This window comes from Petromyzon marinus, chromosome 78 (genome assembly GCF_048934315.1).
Source record: "Petromyzon marinus isolate PM22_M1 ecotype Great Lakes invasive population chromosome 78, UKy_Petmar_22M1.pri1.0, whole genome shotgun sequence".
In the NCBI taxonomy this organism is placed as follows: Eukaryota; Metazoa; Chordata; class Hyperoartia; order Petromyzontiformes; family Petromyzontidae; genus Petromyzon; species Petromyzon marinus.
The window spans coordinates 4727354-4750691 of NC_133744.1; the positions used below are offsets into that span (position 1 = coordinate 4727354).

At 60.1% G+C, this 23338-nt stretch overlaps 1 protein-coding gene across 1 annotated transcript in view; it reads right to left on the reverse strand.

Annotated features, from left to right (window-relative positions):
- LOC116937561 (calcium homeostasis modulator protein 2-like) overlaps positions 1 to 19587 on the reverse strand; it is a 46882-nt gene extending 27295 nt beyond the window's left edge. Inside the window, exons 1-2 of the mRNA XM_076056879.1 lie at positions 19398 to 19587; positions 14203 to 14445 (exon numbers count right to left, since the gene is read on the reverse strand). Of these exons, the coding sequence (XP_075912994.1) occupies positions 14203 to 14443 (241 nt within the window). The 5' untranslated portion in view covers positions 14444 to 14445; positions 19398 to 19587. The remainder of the gene's footprint in view (positions 1 to 14202; positions 14446 to 19397) is intronic.
- Positions 19588 to 23338: the final 3751 nt, after the last annotated feature.

The following is a 23338-nucleotide window of genomic DNA, read 5'->3' on the forward strand; positions in this document are numbered from 1 at the left end:
GCTAGACTACCGGCAGCGAGACACGGGGCTAGACTACCGCTAGCGAGACACGGGGCTGGTCTACCGCTAGCGAGACACGGGGCTAGTCTACCGCTAGTGAGACGGGGCTAGTCTACCGGCAGCGAGACAAGGGGCTGGTCTACCGGTAGCGAGACACGGGGCTGGTCTACCGGCAGCGAGACACAGGGCTAGACTACCGGCAGCGAGACACACGGGGCTAGACTACCGCTAGCGAGACACGGGGCTAGACTACCGCTAGCGAGACACGGGGCTGGTCTACCGGTAGCGAGACACGGGGCTAGTCTACCGGCAGCGAGACACGGGGCTAGTCTACCGGCAGCGAGACACGGGGCTGGTCTACCGGCAGCGAGACACGGGGCTAGTCTACCGCTAGCGACACGGGGCTGGTCTACCGGCAGCGAGACACGGGGCTAGACTACCGGTAGCGAGACACACGGGGCTAGCCTACCGGCAGCGAGACACGGGGCTGGTCTACCGGTAGCGAGACACGGGGCTGGTCTACCGGCAGCGAGACACGGGGCTGGTCTACCGGCAGCGACACGGGGCTGGTCTACCGGTAGCGAGACACGGGGCTAGACTACCGGCAGCGAGACACGGGGCTAGACTACCGGCAGCGAGACACGGGGCTGGTCTACCGGTAGCGAGACACGGGGCTGGTCTACCGGCAGCGAGACACGGGGCTGGTCTACCGCTAGCGAGACACGGGGCTGGTCTACCGGCAGCGAGACACGGGGCTGGTCTACCGCTAGCGAGACACGGGGCTAGACTACCGCTAGCGAGACACGGGGCTGGTCTACCGGCAGCGAGACACGGGGCTGGTCTACCGGCAGCGAGACACGGGGCTAGACTACCGCTAGCGAGACACGGGGCTAGTCTACCGCTAGCGAGACACGGGGCTAGACTACCGCTAGCGAGACACGGGGCTAGACTACCGCTAGCGAGACACGGGGCTGGTCTACCGGTAGCGAGACACGGGGCTGGTCTACCGGCAGCGAGACACGGGGCTAGACTACCGGCAGCGAGACACGGGGCTAGACTACCGCTAGCGAGACACGGGGCTGGTCTACCGCTAGCGAGACACGGGGCTGGTCTACCGGCAGCGAGACACGGGGCTGGTCTACCGCTAGCGAGACACGGGGCTAGACTACCGCTAGCGAGACACGGGGCTGGTCTACCGGCAGCGAGACACGGGGCTGGTCTACCGGCAGCGAGACACGGGGCTAGACTACCGCTAGCGAGACACGGGGCTAGTCTACCGCTAGCGAGACACGGGGCTAGACTACCGCTAGCGAGACACGGGGCTAGACTACCGCTAGCGAGACACGGGGCTGGTCTACCGGTAGCGAGACACGGGGCTGGTCTACCGGCAGCGAGACACGGGGCTAGACTACCGGCAGCGAGACACGGGGCTAGACTACCGCTAGCGAGACACGGGGCTAGTCTACCGCTAGCGAGACGGGGCTAGTCTACCGGCAGCGAGACAAGGGGCTGGTCTACCGGTAGCGAGACACGGGGCTGGTCTACCGACAGCGAGACACAGGGCTAGACTACCGGCAGCGAGACACACGGGGCTAGACTACCGCTAGCGAGACACGGGGCTAGACTACCGCTAGCGAGACACGGGGCTGGTCTACCGGTAGCGAGACACGGGGCTAGTCTACCGCTAGCGACACGGGGCTAGTCTACCGCTAGCGAGACACACGGGGCTAGACTACCGGCAGCGACACGGGGCTGGTCTACCGGTAGCGAGAGACACGGGGCTGGTCTACCGGCAGCGAGAGACACGGGGCTGGCCTACCGCTAGCGAGACACGGGGCTAGCCTTCCGCTAGCGAGACACGGGGCTAGTCTACCGGCAGCGAGACACGGGGCTAGTCTACCGGCAGCGAGACACGGGGCTAGCCTTCCGCTAGCGAGACAAGGGGCTAGTCTACCGGCAGCGAGACACGGGGCTAGCCTTCCGCTAGCGAGACACGGGGCTAGTCTACCGGCAGCGTGACACGGGGCTGGTCTACCGGTAGCGAGACACGGGGCTAGACTACCGGTAGCGAGACACGGGGCTGGTCTACCGGTAGCGAGACACGGGGCTGGACTACCGGTAGCGAGACACGGGGCTGGACTACCGGCAGCGAGACACGAGGCTAGTCTACCGGCAGCGAGACACGGGGCTAGCCTACCGGTAACGAGACACGGGGCTAGCCTACCGCTAGCGACACGGGGCTAGTCTACCGCTAGCGAGACACGGGGCTAGTCTACCGGCAGCGAGACACGGGGCTGGTCTACCGGCAGCGAGACACGGGGCTGGTCTACCGGCAGCGAGACACGGGGCTGGTCTACCGGCAGCGAGACACGGGGCTGGTCTACCGCTAGCGAGACACGGGGCTAGTCTACCGCTAGCGAGACACGGGGCTAGCCTACCGGCAGCGAGACACGGGGCTGGACTACCGGTAGTGAGACACGGGGCTGGTCTACCGCTAGCGAGACACGGGGCTGGACTACCGCCAGCGAGACACGGGGCTAGTCTACCGCTAGCGACACGGGGCTGGTCTACCGCTAGCGGCACGGGGCTGTTCTACCGCTAGCGAGACACACGGCGCTGGTCTACCGGCAGCGAGACACGGGGCTAGACTACCGCTAGCGACACGGGGCTGGTCTACCGCTAGCGAGACACGGGGCTAGTCTACCGGCAGCGAGACACACGGGGCTAGACTATCGGCAGCGAGACACGGGGCTAGCCTACCGGCAGCGAGACACGGGGCTGGTCTACCGCTAGAGACACGGGGCTAGTCTACCGCTAGAGACACGGGGCTAGTCTACCGCTAGCGAGACACGGGGCTGGTCTATCGGTAGCGAGACGGGGCTAGTCTACCGCTAGTGACACGGGGCTAGTCTACCGCTAGAGACACGGGGCTAGTCTACCGCTAGAGACACGGGGCTAGTCTACCGCTAGCGAGACACGGGGCTGGTCTATTGGTAGCGAGACGGGGCTAGTCTACCGCTAGCGACATGGGGCTAGTCTACCGCTAGTGACACGGGGCTAGTCTACCGGCAGCGAGACACGGGGCTAGTCTACCGCTAGCGACACGGGGCGAGTCTACCGGCAGCGAGACACGGGGCTAGTCTACCGCTAGCGACACGGGGCTAGTCTACCGGTAGCGAGACACGGGGCTAGTCTACCGCTAGCGAGACACGGGGCTGGCCTACCGGTAGCGAGACACGGGGCTAGACTACCGGCAGCGAGACACGGGGCTAGTCTACCGGCAGCGAGACACGGGGCTGGTCTACCGGTAGCGAGACACGGGGCTGGTCTACCGGCAGCGAGACACGGGGCTGGTCTACCGGCAGCGAGACACGGGGCTGGTCTACCGGTAGCGAGACACGGGGCTGGTCTACCGGCAGCGAGACACGGGGCTAGTCTACCGCTAGAGACACGGGGCTGGTCTACCGGTAGCGACACGGGGCTAGTCTACCGCTAGCGACACGGGGCTAGACTACCGGCAGCGACACACGGGGCTAGACTACCGGTAGCGAGACACGGGGTTGGTCTACCGGTAGCGAGACACGGGGCTGGTCTACCGGCAGCGAGACACGGGGCTAGTCTACCGCTAGAGACACGGGGCTGGTCTACCGCTAGCGACACGGGGCTAGTCTACCGCTAGCGACACGGGGCTAGTCTACCGGTAGCGACACGGGGCTAGTCTACCGCAAGCGACACGGGGCTAGACTACCGGCAGCGACACACGGGGCTAGACTACCGGTAGCGAGACACGGGGCTAGTCCACCGGTAGCGAGACACGGGGCTAGTCTACCGGCAGCGAGACACGGGGCTGGTCTACCGGCAGCGAGACACGGGGCTAGTCTACCGGCAGCGAGACACGGGGCTAGTCTACCGCTAGCGAGACACGGGGCTAGCCTACCGGCAGCGAGACACGGGGCTAGTCTACCGCTAGCGACACGGCGCTGGTCTACCGGCAACGAGACACGGGGCTGGTCTACCGGCAGCGAGACACGGGGCTAGACTACCGGCAGCGAGACACGGGGCTAGACTACCGGCAGCGAGACACGGGGCTGGTCTACCGGTAGCGAGACACGGGGCTGGTCTACCGGCAGCGAGACACGGGGCTGGTCTACCGCTAGCGAGACACGGGGCTGGTCTACCGGCAGCGAGACACGGGGCTGGTCTACCGCTAGCGAGACACGGGGCTAGACTACCGCTAGCGAGACACGGGGCTGGTCTACCGGCAGCGAGACACGGGGCTGGTCTACCGGCAGCGAGACACGGGGCTAGTCTACCGCTAGCGAGACACGGGGCTAGACTACCGCTAGCGAGACACGGGGCTAGACTACCGCTAGCGAGACACGGGGCTGGTCTACCGGTAGCGAGACACGGGGCTGGTCTACCGGCAGCGAGACACGGGGCTAGACTACCGGCAGCGAGACACGGGGCTAGACTACCGCTAGCGAGACACGGGGCTGGTCTACCGCTAGCGAGACACGGGGCTGGTCTACCGGCAGCGAGACACGGGGCTGGTCTACCGCTAGCGAGACACGGGGCTAGACTACCGCTAGTGAGACACGGGGCTGGTCTACCGGCAGCGAGACACGGGGCTGGTCTACCGGCAGCGAGACACGGGGCTAGACTACCGCTAGCGAGACACGGGGCTAGTCTACCGCTAGCGAGACACGGGGCTAGACTACCGCTAGCGAGACACGGGGCTAGACTACCGCTAGCGAGACACGGGGCTGGTCTACCGGTAGCGAGACACGGGGCTGGTCTACCGGCAGCGAGACACGGGGCTAGACTACCGGCAGCGAGACACGGGGCTAGACTACCGCTAGCGAGACACGGGGCTGGTCTACCGCTAGCGAGACACGGGGCTAGTCTACCGCTAGTGAGACGGGGCTAGTCTACCGGCAGCGAGACAAGGGGCTGGTCTACCGGTAGCGAGACACGGGACTTGTCTACCGGCAGCGAGACACAGGGCTAGACTACCGGCAGCGAGACACACGGGGCTAGACTACCGCTAGCGAGACACGGGGCTAGACTACCGCTAGCGAGACACGGGGCTGGTCTACCGGTAGCGAGACACGGGGCTAGTCTACCGGCAGCGAGACACGGGGCTAGTCTACCGGCAGCGAGACACGGGGCTGGTCTACCGGCAGCGAGACACGGGGCTAGTCTACCGCTAGCGACACGGGGCTGGTCTACCGGCAGCGAGACACGGGGCTAGACTACCGGTAGCGAGACACACGGGGCTAGCCTACCGGCAGCGAGACACGGGGCTGGTCTACCGGTAGCGAGACACGGGGCTGGTCTACCGGCAGCGAGACACGGGGCTGGTCTACCGGCAGCGACACGGGGCTGGTCTACCGGTAGCGAGACACGGGGCTAGACTACCGGCAGCGAGACACGGGGCTAGACTACCGGCAGCGAGACACGGGGCTGGTCTACCGGTAGCGAGACACGGGGCTGGTCTACCGGCAGCGAGACACGGGGCTGGTCTACCGCTAGCGAGACACGGGGCTGGTCTACCGGCAGCGAGACACGGGGCTGGTCTACCGCTAGCGAGACACGGGGCTAGACTACCGCTAGCGAGACACGGGGCTGGTCTACCGGCAGCGAGACACGGGGCTGGTCTACCGGCAGCGAGACACGGGGCTAGACTACCGCTAGCGAGACACGGGGCTAGTCTACCGCTAGCGAGACATGGGGCTAGACTACCGCTAGCGAGACACGGGGCTAGACTACCGCTAGCGAGACACGGGGCTGGTCTACCGGTAGCGAGACACGGGGCTGGTCTACCGGCAGCGAGACACGGGGCTAGACTACCGGCAGCGAGACACGGGGCTAGACTACCGCTAGCGAGACACGGGGCTGGTCTACCGCTAGCGAGACACGGGGCTGGTCTACCGGCAGCGAGACACGGGGCTGGTCTACCGCTAGCGAGACACGGGGCTAGACTACCGCTAGCGAGACACGGGGCTGGTCTACCGGCAGCGAGACACGGGGCTGGTCTACCGGCAGCGAGACACGGGGCTAGACTACCGCTAGCGAGACACGGGGCTAGTCTACCGCTAGCGAGACACGGGGCTAGACTACCACTAGCGAGACACGGGGCTAGACTACCGCTAGCGAGACACGGGGCTGGTCTACCGGTAGCGAGACACGGGGCTGGTCTACCGGCGGCGAGACACGGGCTAGACTACCGGCAGCGAGACACGGGGCTAGACTACCGCTAGCGAGACACGGGGCTAGTCTACCGCTAGCGAGACGGGGCTAGTCTACCGGCAGCGAGACAAGGGGCTGGTCTACCGGTAGCGAGACACGGGGCTGGTCTACCGACAGCGAGACACAGGGCTAGACTACCGGCAGCGAGACACACGGGGCTAGACTACCGCTAGCGAGACACGGGGCTAGACTACCGCTAGCGAGACACGGGGCTGGTCTACCGGTAGCGAGACACGGGGCTAGTCTACCGCTAGCGACACGGGGCTAGTCTACCGCTAGCGAGACACACGGGGCTAGACTACCGGCAGCGACACGGGGCTGGTCTACCGGTAGCGAGAGACACGGGGCTGGTCTACCGGCAGCGAGAGACACGGGGCTGGCCTACCGCTAGCGAGACACGGGGCTAGCCTACCGCTAGCGAGACACGGGGCTAGTCTACCGGCAGCGAGACACGGGGCTAGCCTACCGCTAGCGAGACACACGGGGCTGGTCTACCGCTAGCGAGACACGGGGCTGGTCTACCGGTAGCGAGACACGGGGCTAGAATACCGGTAGCGAGACACGGGGCTGGTCTACCGGCAGCGAGACACGGGGCTAGTCTACCGCTAGCGAGACACGGGGCTGGTCTACCGGCAGTGAGACACGGGGCTGGTCTACCGGTAGCGAGACACGGGGCTGGACTACCGGTAGCGAGACACGGGGCTGGACTACCGGCAGCGAGACACGAGGCTAGTCTACCGGCAGCGAGACACGGGGCTAGCCTACCGGTAACGAGACACGGGGCTAGCCTACCGCTAGCGACACGGGGATAGTCTACCGCTAGCGAGACACGGGGCTAGTCTACCGGCAGCGAGACACGGGGCTGGTCTACCGGCAGCGAGACACGGGGCTGGTCTACCGGCAGCGAGACACGGGGCTGGTCTACCGGCAGCGAGAGACACGGGGCTGGTCTACCGGCAGCGAGACACGGGGCTGGTCTACCGGCAGCGAGAGACACGGGGCTGGTCTACCGGCAGCGAGACACGGGGCTGGTCTACCGGCAGCGAGAGACACGGGGCTAGTCTACCGCTAGCGAGACACACGGGGCTAGACTACCGGTAGCGAGACACGGGGCTGGTCTACCGGCAGCGAGACACGGGGCTGGTCTACCGGCAGCGAGACACGGGGCTAGTCTACCGCTAGTGACACGGGGCTAGTCTACCGCTAGCGAGACACGGGGCTAGCCTACCGCTAGCGAGACACGGGGCTAGTCTACTGGCAGCGAGACACGGGGCTAGCCTACCGCTAGCGAGACACACGGGGCTGGTCTACCGCTAGCGAGACACGGGGCTAGTCTACCGCTAGCGAGACACGGGGCTGGTCTACCGGCAGTGAGACACGGGGCTGGTCTACCGGTAGCGAGACACGGGGCTGGACTACCGGTAGCGAGACACGGGGCTGGACTACCGGCAGCGAGACACGGGGCTAGACTACCGGTAGCGAGACACGGGGCTGGTCTACCGGCAGCGAGACACGGGGCTAGTCTACCGCTAGCGAGACACGGGGCTGGTCTACCGGCAGTGAGACAAGGGGCTGGTCTACCGGTAGCGAGACACGGGGCTGGACTACCGGTAGCGAGACACGGGGCTGGACTACCGGCAGCGAGACACGAGGCTAGTCTACCGGCAGCGAGACACGGGGCTAGCCTACCGGTAACGAGACACGGGGCTAGCCTACCGCTAGCGACACGGGGCTAGTCTACCGCTAGCGAGACACGGGGCTAGTCTACCGGCAGCGAGACACGGGGCTGGTCTACCGGCAGCGAGACACGGGGCTGGTCTACCGGCAGCGAGACACGGGGCTGGTCTACCGGCAGCGAGAGACACGGGGCTGGTCTACCGGCAGCGAGACACGGGGCTGGTCTACCGGCAGCGAGAGACACGGGGCTGGTCTACCGGCAGCGAGACACGGGGCTGGTCTACCGGCAGCGAGAGACACGGGGCTAGTCTACCGCTAGCGAGACACACGGGGCTAGACTACCGGTAGCGAGACACGGGGCTGGTCTACCGGCAGCGAGACACGGGGCTGGTCTACCGGCAGCGAGACACGGGGCTAGTCTACCGCTAGCGACACGGGGCTAGTCTACCGCTAGCGAGACACGGGGCTAGCCTACCGCTAGCGAGACACGGGGCTAGTCTACTGGCAGCGAGACACGGGGCTAGCCTACCGCTAGCGAGACACACGGGGCTGGTCTACCGCTAGCGAGACACGGGGCTGGTCTACCGGTAGCGAGACACGGGGCTAGACTACCGGTAGCGAGACACGGGGCTGGTCTACCGGCAGCGAGACACGGGGCTAGTCTACCGCTAGCGAGACACGGGGCTGGTCTACCGGCAGTGAGACACGGGGCTAGACTACCGCTAGCGACACGGGGCTGGTCTACCGCTAGCGAGACACGGGGCTAGTCTACCGGCAGCGAGACACACGGGGCTAGACTACCGGCAGCGAGACACGGGGCTAGCCTACCGGCAGCGAGACACGGGGCTGGTCTACCGCTAGCGAGACACACGGGGCTGGTCTACCGGCAGCGAGACACGGGGCTGGTCTACCGCTAGCGAGACATGCGGCTAGACTACCGCTAGCGAGACACACGGGGCTGGCCTACCGGCAGCGAGACACGGGGCTGGACTACCGGCAGCGAGACACGGGGCTGGACTACCGGCAGCGAGACACGGGGCTAGCCTACCGGTAGCGAGACACACGGGGCTAGTCTACCGGTAGTGAGACACGGGGCTAGCCTACCGGCAGCGAGACACGGGGCTAGTCTAATGCTAGCGAGACACGGGGCTGGTCTACCGGCAGCGAGACACGGGGCTGGTCTACCGCTAGCGAGACACGGGGCTAGTCTACCGCTAGCGAGACACGGGGCTAGCCTACCGGCAGCGAGACACGGGGCTGGACTACCGCTAGCGAGACACGGGGCTGGACTACCGGCAGCGAGACACGGGGCTAGTCTACCGGTAGTGAGACACGGGGCTGGTCTACCGCTAGCGAGACACGGGGCTGGACTACCGCCAGCGAGACACGGGGCTAGTCTACCGCTAGCGACACGGGGCTGGTCTACCGCTAGCGACACGGGGCTGGTCTACCGCTAGCGGCACGGGGCTGTTCTACCGCTAGCGAGACACACGGCGCTGGTCTACCGGCAGCGAGACACGGGGCTAGACTACCGCTAGCGACACGGGGCTGGTCTACCGCTAGCGAGACACGGGGCTAGTCTACCGGGAGCGAGACACACGGGGCTAGACTACCGGCAGCGAGACACGGGGCTAGCCTACCGGCAGCGAGACACGGGGCTGGTCTACCGCTAGCGAGACACACGGGGCTGGTCTACCGGCAGCGAGACACGGGGCTGGTCTACCGCTAGCGAGACATGGGGCTAGACTACCGCTAGCGAGACACACGGGGCTGGCCTACCGGCAGCGAGACACGGGGCTGGACTACCGGCAGCGAGACACGGGGCTAGCCTACCGGTAGCGAGACACGGGGCTGGTCTACCGGTAGCGAGAAACGGGGTTGGTCTACCGGCAGCGAGAGACACGGGGCTGGCCTACCGCTAGCGAGACACGGGGCTGGTCTACCGCTAGCGAGACACGGGGCTGGTCTACCGGCAGCGACACACACGGGGCTAGTCTACCGGTAGCGAGACACACGGGGCTGGTCTACCGCTAGCGAGACACAGGGCTGGTCTACCGGTAGCGAGACACGGGGCTGGTCTACCGGCAGCGAGACACACGGGGCTGGTCTACCGCTAGCGAGACACGGGGCTGGTCTACCGGTAGCGAGACACGGGGCTGGTCTACCGGCAGCGAGACACGGGGCTAGACTACCGGCAGCGAGACACGGGGCTAGACTACCGCTAGCGAGACACGGGGCTGGTCTACCGCTAGCGAGACACGGGGCTAGTCTACCGCTAGTGAGACGGGGCTAGTCTACCGGCAGCGAGACAAGGGGCTGGTCTACGGGTAGCGAGACACGGGGCTGGTCTACCGGCAGCGAGACACAGGGCTAGACTACCGGCAGCGAGACACACGGGGCTAGACTACCGCTAGCGAGACACGGGGCTAGACTACCGCTAGCGAGACACGGGGCTGGTCTACCGGTAGCGAGACACGGGGCTAGTCTACCGGCAGCGAGACACGGGGCTAGTCTACCGGCAGCGAGACACGGGGCTGGTCTACCGGCAGCGAGACACGGGGCTAGTCTACCGCTAGCGACACGGGGCTGGTCTACCGGCAGCGAGACACGGGGCTAGACTACCGGTAGCGAGACACACGGGGCTAGCCTACCGGCAGCGAGACACGGGGCTGGTCTACCGGTAGCGAGACACGGGGCTGGTCTACCGGCAGCGAGACACGGGGCTGGTCTACCGGCAGCGACACGGGGCTGGTCTACCGGTAGCGAGACACGGGGCTAGACTACCGGCAGCGAGACACGGGGCTAGACTACCGGCAGCGAGACACGGGGCTGGTCTACCGGTAGCGAGACACGGGGCTGGTCTACCGGCAGCGAGACACGGGGCTGGTCTACCGCTAGCGAGACACGGGGCTGGTCTACCGGCAGCGAGACACGGGGCTGGTCTACCGCTAGCGAGACACGGGGCTAGACTACCGCTAGCGAGACACGGGGCTGGTCTACCGGCAGCGAGACACGGGGCTGGTCTACCGGCAGCGAGACACGGGGCTAGACTACCGCTAGCGAGACACGGGGCTAGTCTACCGCTAGCGAGACACGGGGCTAGACTACCGCTAGCGAGACACGGGGCTAGACTACCGCTAGCGAGACACGGGGCTGGTCTACCGGTAGCGAGACACGGGGCTGGTCTACCGGCAGCGAGACACGGGGCTAGACTACCGGCAGCGAGACACGGGGCTAGACTACCGCTAGCGAGACACGGGGCTGGTCTACCGCTAGCGAGACACGGGGCTGGTCTACCGGCAGCGAGACACGGGGCTGGTCTACCGCTAGCGAGACACGGGGCTAGACTACCGCTAGCGAGACACGGGGCTGGTCTACCGGCAGCGAGACACGGGGCTGGTCTACCGGCAGCGAGACACGGGGCTAGACTACCGCTAGCGAGACACGGGGCTAGTCTACCGCTAGCGAGACACGGGGCTAGACTACCGCTAGCGAGACACGGGGCTAGACTACCGCTAGCGAGACACGGGGCTGGTCTACCGGTAGCGAGACACGGGGCTGGTCTACCGGCAGCGAGACACGGGGCTAGACTACCGGCAGCGAGACACGGGGCTAGACTACCGCTAGCGAGACACGGGGCTAGTCTACCGCTAGCGAGACGGGGCTAGTCTACCGGCAGCGAGACAAGGGGCTGGTCTACCGGTAGCGAGACACGGGGCTGGTCTACCGACAGCGAGACACAGGGCTAGACTACCGGCAGCGAGACACACGGGGCTAGACTACCGCTAGCGAGACACGGGGCTAGACTACCGCTAGCGAGACACGGGGCTGGTCTACCGGTAGCGAGACACGGGGCTAGTCTACCGCTAGCGACACGGGGCTAGTCTACCGCTAGCGAGACACACGGGGCTAGACTACCGGCAGCGACACGGGGCTGGTCTACCGGTAGCGAGAGACACGGGGCTGGTCTACCGGCAGCGAGAGACACGGGGCTGGCCTACCGCTAGCGAGACACGGGGCTAGCCTTCCGCTAGCGAGACACGGGGCTAGTCTACCGGCAGCGAGACACGGGGCTAGTCTACCGGCAGCGAGACACGGGGCTAGCCTTCCGCTAGCGAGACACGGGGCTAGTCTACCGGCAGCGAGACACGGGGCTAGCCTTCCGCTAGCGAGACACGGGGCTAGTCTACCGGCAGCGAGACACGGGGCTGGTCTACCGGTAGCGAGACACGGGGCTAGACTACCGGTAGCGAGACACGGGGCTGGTCTACCGGTAGCGAGACACGGGGCTGGACTACCGGTAGCGAGACACGGGGCTGGACTACCGGCAGCGAGACACGAGGCTAGTCTACCGGCAGCGAGACACGGGGCTAGCCTACCGGTAACGAGACACGGGGCTAGCCTACCGCTAGCGACACGGGGCTAGTCTACCGCTAGCGAGACACGGGGCTAGTCTACCGGCAGCGAGACACGGGGCTGGTCTACCGGCAGCGAGACACGGGGCTGGTCTACCGGCAGCGAGACACGGGGCTGGTCTACCGGCAGCGAGACACGGGGCTGGTCTACCGCTAGCGAGACACGGGGCTAGTCTACCGCTAGCGAGACACGGGGCTAGCCTACCGGCAGCGAGACACGGGGCTGGACTACCGGTAGTGAGACACGGGGCTGGTCTACCGCTAGCGAGACACGGGGCTGGACTACCGCCAGCGAGACACGGGGCTAGTCTACCGCTAGCGACACGGGGCTGGTCTACCGCTAGCGGCACGGGGCTGTTCTACCGCTAGCGAGACACACGGCGCTGGTCTACCGGCAGCGAGACACGGGGCTAGACTACCGCTAGCGACACGGGGCTGGTCTACCGCTAGCGAGACACGGGGCTAGTCTACCGGCAGCGAGACACACGGGGCTAGACTACCGGCAGCGAGACACGGGGCTAGCCTACCGGCAGCGAGACACGGGGCTGGTCTACCGCTAGCGAGACACACGGGGCTGGTCTACCGGCAGCGAGACACGGGGCTGGTCTACCGGTAGCGAGACACGGGGCTAGACTACCGGTAGCGAGACACGGGGCTGGTCTACCGGTAGCGAGACACGGGGCTGGACTACCGGTAGCGAGACACGGGGCTGGACTACCGGCAGCGAGACACGAGGCTAGTCTACCGGCAGCGAGACACGGGGCTAGCCTACCGGTAACGAGACACGGGGCTAGCCTACCGCTAGCGACACGGGGCTAGTCTACCGCTAGCGAGACACGGGGCTAGTCTACCGGCAGCGAGACACGGGGCTGGTCTACCGGCAGCGAGACACGGGGCTGGTCTACCGGCAGCGAGACACGGGGCTGGTCTACCGGCAGCGAGACACGGGGCTGGTCTACCGCTAGCGAGACACGGGGCTAGTCTACCGCTAGCGAGACACGGGGCTAGCCTACCGGCAGCGAGACACGGGGCTGGACTACCGGTAGTGAGACACGGGGCTGGTCTACCGCTAGCGAGACACGGGGCTGGACTACCGCCAGCGAGACACGGGGCTAGTCTACCGCTAGCGACACGGGGCTGGTCTACCGCTAGCGGCACGGGGCTGTTCTACCGCTAGCGAGACACACGGCGCTGGTCTACCGGCAGCGAGACACGGGGCTAGACTACCGCTAGCGACACGGGGCTGGTCTACCGCTAGCGAGACACGGGGCTAGTCTACCGGCAGCGAGACACACGGGGCTAGACTACCGGCAGCGAGACACGGGGCTAGCCTACCGGCAGCGAGACACGGGGCTGGTCTACCGCTAGCGAGACACACGGGGCTGGTCTACCGGCAGCGAGACACGGGGCTGGTCTACCGCTAGCGAGACATGGGGCTAGACTACCGCTAGCGAGACACACGGGGCTGGCCTACCGGCAGCGAGACACGGGGCTAGCCTACCGGTAGCGAGACACACGGGGCTAGTCTACCGGTAGTGAGACACGGGGCTAGTCTACTGCTAGCGAGACACGGGGCTGGTCTACCGGCAGCGAGACACGGGGCTGGTCTACCGGTAGCGAGACACGGGGCTGGTCTACCGGCAGCGAGAGACACGGGGCTGGCCTACCGCTAGCGAGACACGGGGCTGGTCTACCGCTAGCGACACGGGGCTGGTCTACCGGCAGCGAGACACGGGGCTAGCCTACCGCTAGCGAGACACACGGGGCTAGCCTACCGCTAGCGAGACACACGGGGCTAGACTACCGCTAGCGAGACACACGGGGCTAGTCTACCGCTAGCGAGACACCCGCCGGACCGTACCGGCGAGCGACCGCTGAGTGTGGTTGTTGACGGCGAGCCCCGCGAGGAGCAGGAGGAGCGCGGGGCCGAGGGCGGACAGGCCGGCCAGGGCCGGGTTCCGCCCCGGCGAGCAGGGGCAAGCCGTCGCCACGACGGTGAACAGCTCGTGGCCGGCGAACACGCAGAGGGCCACCAGCGACGCCACCAGCGACGACTGGCGGCCACGCAGGAACGCCATCGCCGGGACCAGCAGAGACTCCATGGCTGGTGGGGGGGGGGGGAGAGAGGGGGGGGGGAGAGGGGGGAGAGATGGGGGGGAGAGTGTGGGTCTTCTCTGTGGGTGTGGGTCTCTGTGGGTCTCTATGAGTGTGGGTCTCTGTGTGGGTCTCTGTGGGTCTCTATGAGTGTGGGTCTCTGTGTGGGTCTCTGTGGGTCTCTATGAGTGTGGGTCTCTATGAGTGTGGGTCTCTATGGGTCTGGGTCTCTATGAGTGTGGGTCTCTGTGGGTCTCTATGAGTGTGGGTCTCTATGAGTGTGGGTCTCTGTGGGTGTGGGTCTCTATGAGTGTGGGTCTCTGTGGGTCTCTATGAGTGTGGGTCTCTATGAGTGTGGGTCTCTGTGGGTCTCTGTGAGTGTGGGTCTCTGTGGGTCTCTATGGGTGTGGGTCTCTATGGGTGTGGGTCTCTATGAGTGTGGGTCTCTGTGAGTGTGGGTCTCTGTGGGTCTCTATGAGTGTGGGTCTCTGTGGGTCTCTGTGAGTGTGGGTCTCTGTGGGTCTCTGTGAGTGTGGGTCTCTATGGGTGTGGGTCTCTATGAGTGTGGGTCTCTATGAGTGTGGGTCTCTGTGGGTCTGGGTCTCTATGAGTGTGGGTCTCTATGAGTGTGGGTCTCTGTGGGTCTGGGTCTCTATAAGTGTGAGTCTCTGTGGGTCTCTATGAGTGTGGGTCTCTGTGAGTGTGGGTCTCTATGAGTGTGGGTCTCTATGAGTGTGGGTCTCTGTGGGTCTCTATGAGTGTGGGTCTCTATGAGTGTGGGTCTCTGTGGGTGTGGGTCTCTATGAGTGTGGGTCTCTATGAGTGTGGGTCTCTATGAGTGTGGGTCTCTATGAGTGTGGGTCTCTATGAGTGTGGGTCTCTGTGGGTCTCTGTGAGTGTGGGTCTCTATGAGTGTGGGTCTCTATGAGTGTGGGTCTCTGTGGGTGTGGGTCTCTATGAGTGTGGGTCTCTATGGGTCTCTGTGGGTGTGGGTCTCTATGAGTGTGGGTCTCTATGGGTGTGGGTCTCTATGAGTGTGGGTCTCTGTGGGTCTCTATGAGTATGGGTCTCTGTGTGTCTCTATGAGTGTGGGTCTCTGTGGGTCTCTGTGAGTGTGGGTCTCTGTGGGTCTCTATGAGTGTGGGTCTCTATGAGTGTGGGTCTCTATGGGTCTCTGTGGGTGTGGGTCTCTATGAATGTGGGTCTCTATGAGAGTGGGTCTCTATGGGTCTCTGTGGGTGTGGGTCTCTATGGGTCTCTGTGGGTGTGGGTCTCTATGAGTGTGGGTCTCTATGGGTCTCTGTGGGTGTGGGTCTCTATGAGTGTGGGTCTCTATGAGAGTGGGTCTCTATGAGTGTGGGTCTCTATGAGTGTGGGTCTCTGTGAGTGTGGGTTTCTGTGAGTGTGGGTCTCTGTGAGTGTGGGTCTCTATGAGTGTGGGTCTCTGTGGGTCTCTATGAGTGTGGGTCTCTATGAGTGTGGGTCTCTGTGGGTGTGGGTCTCTGTGGGTCTCTATGAGTGTGGGTCTCTATGAGTGTGGGTCTCTATGAGTGTGGGTCTCTATGAGTGTGGGTCTCTATGAGTGTGGGTCTCTGTGGGTGTGGGTCTCTATGAGTGTGGGTCTCTATGAGTGTGGGTCTCTATGAGTGTGGGTCTCTGTGTGTCTCTATGAGTGTGGGTCTCTATGGGTGTGGGTCTCTGTGAGTGTGGGTCTCTGTGTGTCTCTATGAGTGTGGGTCTCTGTGTGTCTCTATGAGTGTGGGTCTCTATGGGTGTGGGTCTCTGTGAGTGTGGGTCTCTATGAGTGTGGGTCTCTATGAGTGTGGGTCTCTATGAGTGTGGGTCTCTGTGGGTCTCTGTGAGTGTGTGTCTCTGTGGGTCTCTGTGAGTGTGTGTCTCTGTGAGTGTGGGTCTCTATGAGTGTGGGTCTCTATGAGTGTGGGTCTCTATGGGTGTGGGTCTCTATGAGTGTGGATCTCTGTGTGTCTCTATGAGTGTGGGTCTCTATGAGTGTGGGTCTCTGTGGGTGTGGGTCTCTATGAGTGTGGGTCTCTGTGTGTCTCTATGAGTGTGGGTCTCTATGGGTGTGGGTCTCTGTGAGTGTGGGTCTCTGTGTGTCTCTGTGAGTGTGTGTCTTTGTGGGTCTCTGTGAGTGTGTGTCTCTGTGAGAGTGGGACTCTATGAGTGTGGGTCTCTATGAGTGTGGGTCTCTGTGGGTGTGGGTCTCTATGAGTGTGGGTCTCTGTGTGTCTCTATGAGTGTGGGTCTCTATGGGTGTGGGTCTCTGTGAGTGTGGGTCTCTGTGTGTCTCTATGAGTGTGGGTCTCTGTGGGTGTGGGTCTCTATGAGTGTGGGTCTCTATGAGTGTGGGTCTCTGTGGGTCTGGGTCTCTGTGGGTTTCTGTGAGTGTGGGTCTCTGTGGGTCTCTATGAGTGTGGGTCTCTGTGTGGGTCTCTGTGGGTCTCTATGGGTCTCTGTGAGTGTGGGTCTCTATGAGTGTGGGTCTCTATGAGTGTGGATCTCTATGGGTGTGGGTCTCTATGAGTGTGGGTCTCTGTGGGTGTGGGTCTCTGTGAGTGTGGGTCTCTATGAGTGTGGGTCTCTATGAGTGTGGATCTCTATGGGTGTGGGTCTCTATGAGTGTGGGTCTCTGTGGGTGTGGGTCTCTGTGTGGGTCTCTGTGGGTGTGGGTCTCTGTGGGTCTCTATGAGTGTGGGTCTCTGTGTGGGTCTCTGTGGGTCTCTATGGGTCTCTGTGAGTGTGGGTCTCTGTGAGTGTCTATGAGTGTGGGTCTCTATGAGTGTGGGTCTCTGTGGGTCTCTATGAGTGTGGGTCTCTGTGGGTGTGGGTCTCTGTGGGTGTGGGTCTCTATGAGTGTGGGTCTCTGTGGGTCTCTATGAGTGTGGGTCTCTATGAGTGTGGGTCTCTATGAGTGTGGGTCTCTGTGAGTGTGGGTCTCTGTGGGTCTCTGTGAGTGTGGGTCTCTGTGGGTGTGGGTCTCTATGAGTGTGGGTCTCTGTGAGTGTGGGTCTCTATGAGTGTGGGTCTCTGTGAGTGTGGGTCTCTGTGAGTGTGGGTCTCTATGAGTGTGGGTCTCTGTGAGTGTGGGTCTCTATGAGTGTGGGTCTCTATGAGTGTGGGTCTCTGTGAGTGTGGGTCTCTATGAGTGTGGGTCTCTATGAGTGTGGGTCTCTATGAGTGTGGTTCTCTATGAGTGTGGGTCTCTATGAGTGTGGGTCTCTGTGAGTGTGGTTCTCTATGAGTGTGGGTCTCTATGAGTGTGGGTCTCTGTGAGTGTGGGTCTCTATGAGTGTGGGTCTCTATGAGTGTGGGTCTCTATGAGTGTGGGTCTCTGTGAGTGTGGGTCTCTGTGGGTGGGGGTCTCTATGAGTGTGGGTCTCTGTGAGTGTGGGTCTCTGTGGGTCTCTGTGAGTATGGGTCTCTATGAGTGTGGGTCTCTGTGAGTGTGGGTCTCTGTGGGTCTCTGTGAGTATGGGTCTCTATGAGTGTGGGTCTCTGTGAGTGTGGGTCTCTATGAGTGTGGGTCTCTGTGGGTGTGGGTCTCTATGAGTGTGGGTCTCTGTGGGTGTGGGTCTCTGTGGGTTTCTGTGAGTGTGGGTCTCTATGAGTGTGGGTCTCTGTGGGTCTCTATGAGTGTGAGTCTCTGTGGGTCTCTATGAGTGTGGGTCTCTATGAGTGTGGGTCTCTGTGGGTGTGGGTCTCTGTGGGTTTCTGTGAGTGTGGGTCTCTATGAGTGTGGGTCTCTGTGGGTCTGGGTCTCTGTGAGTGTGGGTCTCTATGAGTGTGGGTCTCTGTGGGTCTGGGTCTCTATAAGTGTGAGTCTCTGTGGGTCTCTATGAGTGTGGGTCTCTGTGGGTCTCTATGAGTGTGGGTCTCTATGAGTGTGGGTCTCTGTGAGTGTGGGTCTCTGTGGGTCTGGGTCTCTGTGAGTGTGGGTCTCTGTGAGTGTGGGTCTCTGTGGGTGTGGGTCTCTATGAGTGTGGGTCTCTATGAGTGTGGGTCTCTATGAGTGTGGGTCTCTGTGGGTGTGGGTCTCTGTGGGTTTCTGTGAGTGTGGGTCTCTGTGGGTCTCTATGTGTCTCTATGGGTCTCTATGTGTCTCTATGTGTCTCTATGGGTCTCTATGGGTCTCTATGTGTCTCTATGGGTCTCTATGTGTCTCTATGGGTCTCTATGTGTCTCTATGTGTCTCTATCTATCTCTATGGGTCTCTATGTGTCTCTATGTGTCTCTATGAGTATGTGTCTCTATGGGTCTCTATGTGTCTCTATGTGTCTCTATGAGTATGTGTCTCTATGGGTCTCTATGTGTCTCTATGTATTTCTATGTGTCTCTATGTATCTCTATGGGTCTCTGTGTCTCTATGTATCTCTATGTGTCTCTATGTATCTCTATGTATCTCTGTGTCTCTATGTATCTCTATGGGTCTCTATGTATGTCTATGAGTCTCTATGTATCTCTATGGGTCTCTATGTATCTCTATGTATCTCTATGAGTCTCTATGTATCTCTATGTATCTCTATGGGTCTCTATGTATCTCTATGTATCTCTATGAGTCTCTATGTATCTCTATGTATCTCTATGGGTCTCTATGTATCTCTATGTATCTCTATGAGTCTCTATGTATCTCTATGTATCTCTATGTATCTCTATGTGTCTCTATGTATCTCTATGGGTCTCTATGTATCTCTATGTATCTCTATGAGTCTCTATGTATCTCTATGTATCTCTATGGGTCTCTATGTATCTCTATGTATCTCTATGTGTCTCCGTGGGTCTCTATGTATCTCTATGTATCTCTATGTATGTCTATGAGTCTCTATGTATCTCTATGGGTCTCTATGTATCTCTATGTATCTCTATGTATGTCTATGTATCTCTATGTATCTCTATGGGTCTCTATGTATCTCTATGTGTCTCTGTGGGTCTCTCTTTCCTCACCTGCACGAGGTCTGCGAGGCCGATGTATCCCTCCGCATGCGCCAAAGTCGAAGTGGGCGGGGCGACTTGGGGGGGGCGGGGGGCGTGACCGAAGTGGCGGAAGCGGCGGCAACTGAGGCGGTGAAGCGGCCCAACCAGCGCGCGGCGCGCGCCGTTGCCCCGCCCCCTTTTCTCTCCCACGGCCCCGCCCCCGTCGCCCAAGCGCCTTGCCCCTCCCCGTTCGCTCAAAACGCCCCGCCCACCGTTGCGCTCCTTGGCCACGCCCCCGCCCCGCCCCTCACGCACCCCCCCCCGCACTGACCCCGCCCCGTCGCGCCCGGAGTGGAAGTGAAGGCACGGCGGCCATGTTGGGTAGGGCAGGGGGGGGCTGTCTGTGAGTGTCTATGAGTGTCTATGGGTCTCTGTGGGTCTCTATGAGTGTCTATGGGTCTCTGTGGGTCTCTATGAGTGTCTATGGGCCTCTATGGGCCTCTGTGGGTCTCTGTGGGTCTCTATGGGTGTGGGTCTCTATGGGTCTCTGTGGGTCTCTATGAGTGTCTATGGGTTTCTGTGGGTCTCTATGAGTGTCTATGGGTTTATGTGGGTCTCTATGAGTGTCTATGGGTGTTTGTGGGTCTCTTTGGGTCTCTGTGGGTCTCTTTGGGTCTCTATGGGTGTGGGTCTCTATGGGTCTCTGTGGGTTTCTATGAGTGTGGGTCTCTATGAGTGTCTATGGGCCTCTGTGGGTCTCTATGAGTGTCTATGGGTCTCTGGGTCTCTATGGGTCTCTATGGGTCTCTATGTGTCTCTATGTGTCTCTATGAGCATGTGTCTCTATGTATCTCTATGAGTCTCTATGGGACTCTATGTATATCTATGTATCTCTATGAGTGTGGGTCTCTATGTGTCTCTATGTATCTCTCTGTGTCTCTATGTATCTCTATGTGTCTCTATGTGTCACTATGTATCTCTATGAGTCTCTATTGGTTTCTATGTATCTCTATGTATCTCTATGAGTGTGGGTCTCTATGTATCTCTATGTGTCTCTATGGGTCTCTGTGGGTCTCTATGTATCTCTATGTGTCTCTATGGGTCTCTATGTATCTCTATGTGTCTCTATGGGTCTCTATGTATCTCTATGTGTCTCTATGGGTCTCTATGTGTCTCTATGGGTCTCTATGTATCTCTATGTGTCTCTATGGGTCTCTATGTGTCTCTATGTGTCTCTATGTGTCTCTATGGGTCTCTATGTGTCTCTATGTGTCTCTATCTATCTCTATGGGTCTCTATGTGTCTCTATGTGTCTCTATGAGTATGTGTCTCTATGGGTCTCTATGTGTCTCTATGGGTCTCTATGTGTCTCTATGTGTCTCTATGAGTATGTGTCTCTATGGGTCTCTATGTGTCTCTATGTATTTCTATGTGTCTCTATGTATCTCTATGGGTCTCTGTGTCTCTATGTGTCTCTATGTATCTCTATGTATCTCTATGTGTCTCTATGTATCTCTATGGGTCTCTATGTATCTCTATGTATCTCTATGTATGTCTATGGGTCTCTATGTATCTCTATGGGTCTCTATGTATCTCTATGTATCTCTATGGGTCTCTATGCATCTTTATGTATCTCTATGTATGTCTATGGGTCTCTATGTATCTCTATGGGTCTCTATGTATCTCTATGTGTCTCTATGTTTCTCTATGTATCTCTATGAGTCTCTATGTATGTCTATGAGTCTCTATGTATCTCTATGGGTCTCTATGTATCTCTATGTATCTCTATGGGTCTCTATGTATCTCTATGTATCTCTATGTGTCTCTATGTTTCTCTATGTATCTCTATGAGTCTCTATGTATGTCTATGAGTCTCTATGTATCTCTATGGGTCTCTATGTATCTCTATGTATCTCTATGAGTCTCTATGTATCTCTATGGGTCTCTATGTATCTCTATGTGTCTCTATGTATCTCTATGTATCTCTATGAGTCTCTATGTATCTCTATGTATCTCTATGGGTCTCTATGTATCTCTATGTATCTCTATGTATCTCTATGAGTCTCTATGTATCTCTATGTATCTCTATGGGTCTCTATGTATCTCTATGGGTCTCTATGTATCTCTATGGGTCTCTATGTATCTCTATGTATGTCTATGAGTCTCTATGTATCTCTATCGGTCTCTATGTATCTCTATGTGTCTCTATGTATCTCTATGAGTCTCTATGTATCTCTATGTATCTCTATGTGTCTCTGTGGGTCTCTATGTATCTCTATGTGTCTCTGTGGGTCTCTATGTATCTCTATGTATCTCTATGGGTCTCTATGTATCTCTATGTATCTCTATGTGTCTCTATGTGTCTCTATGTGTCTCTATGTATCTCTATGAGTCTCTATGGGTCTCTATGTATCTCTATGTATCTCTATGTGTCTCTATGTATCTCTATGTATCTCTATGGGTCTCTATGTATCTCTATGGGTCTCTATGTATCTCTATGTATCTCTATGGGTCTCTATGTATCTCTATGTATGTCTATGAGTCTCTATGTATCTCTATCGGTCTCTATGTATCTCTATGTGTCTCTATGTATCTCTATGAGTCTCTATGTATCTCTATGTATCTCTATGTGTCTCTGTGGGTCTCTATGTATCTCTATGTGTCTCTGTGGGTCTCTATGTATCTCTATGTATCTCTATGGGTCTCTATGTATCTCTATGTATCTCTATGTGTCTCTATGTGTCTCTATGTATCTCTATGAGTCTCTATGGGTCTCTATGTATCTCTATGTATCTCTATGTGTCTCTATGTATCTCTATGGGTCTCTGTGGGTCTCTATGTATCTCTATGTATCTCTATGTGTCTCTATGTATCTCTATGTATCTCTATGTATCTCTATGTGTCTCTATGTATCTCTATGGGTCTCTGTGGGTCTCTCTTTCCTCACCTGCACGAGGTCTGCGAGGCCGATGTATCCCTCCGCATGCGCCAAAGTCGAAGTGGGCGGGGCGACTTGGGGGGGGCGGGGGGCGTGACCGAAGTGGCGGAAGCGGCGGCAACTGAGGCGGTGAAGCGGCCCAACCAGCGCGCGGCGCGCGCCGTTGCCCCGCCCCCTTTTCTCTCCCACGGCCCCGCCCCCGTCACCCACGCGCCTTGCCCCTCCCCGTTCGCTCAAAACGCCCCGCCCACCGTTGCGCTCCTTGGCCACGCCCCAGCCCCGCCCCTCACGCACCCCCCCCCCCCGCACTGACCCCGCCCCGTCGCGCCCGGAGTCGAAGTGAAGGCACGGCGGCCATGTTGGGTAGGGCAGGGGGGGGTGTGTCTGTGACTATCTATGAGTGTCTATGGGTCTCTGTGGGTCTCTATGAGTCTCTGTGGGTCTCTATGGGTCTCTATGAGTGTCTATGGGTCTCTATGGGTCTCTATGGGTGTGGGTCTCTATGGGTCTCTGTGGGCCTCTGTGGGTCTCTATGAGTGTCTATGGGTCTCTATGGGTCTCTGTGGGTCTCTATGAGTGTCTATGGGTCTCTATGGGTCTCTGTGGGTCTCTATGAGTGTATATGGGTCTATGTGGGTCTCTATGGGTCTCTGTGGGTCTCTATGGGTCTCTGTGGGTCTCTATGAGTGTCTATGGGTCTCTGTGGGTCTCTATGAGTGTCTATGAGCCTCTGTGGGTCTCTATGGGTCTCTATGAGTGTCTATGGGTCTCCATGGGTCTCTGTGGTTCTCTATGGGTCTCTGTGGGTCTCTATGGGTCTCTGTGGGTCTCTTTGGGTCTCTGTGGGCCTCTGTGGGTCTCTGTGGGTCTCTATGAGTGTCTATGGGTCTCTGTGGGTCTCTATGGGTGTGGGTCTCTATGGGTCTCTATGAGTGTCTATGGGTCTTTGTGGGTCTTTGTGGGTCTCTATGGGTGTCTGTGGGTCTCTATGGGTCTCTGTGGGTCTCTATGAGTGTCTATGGGTCTCTGTGGG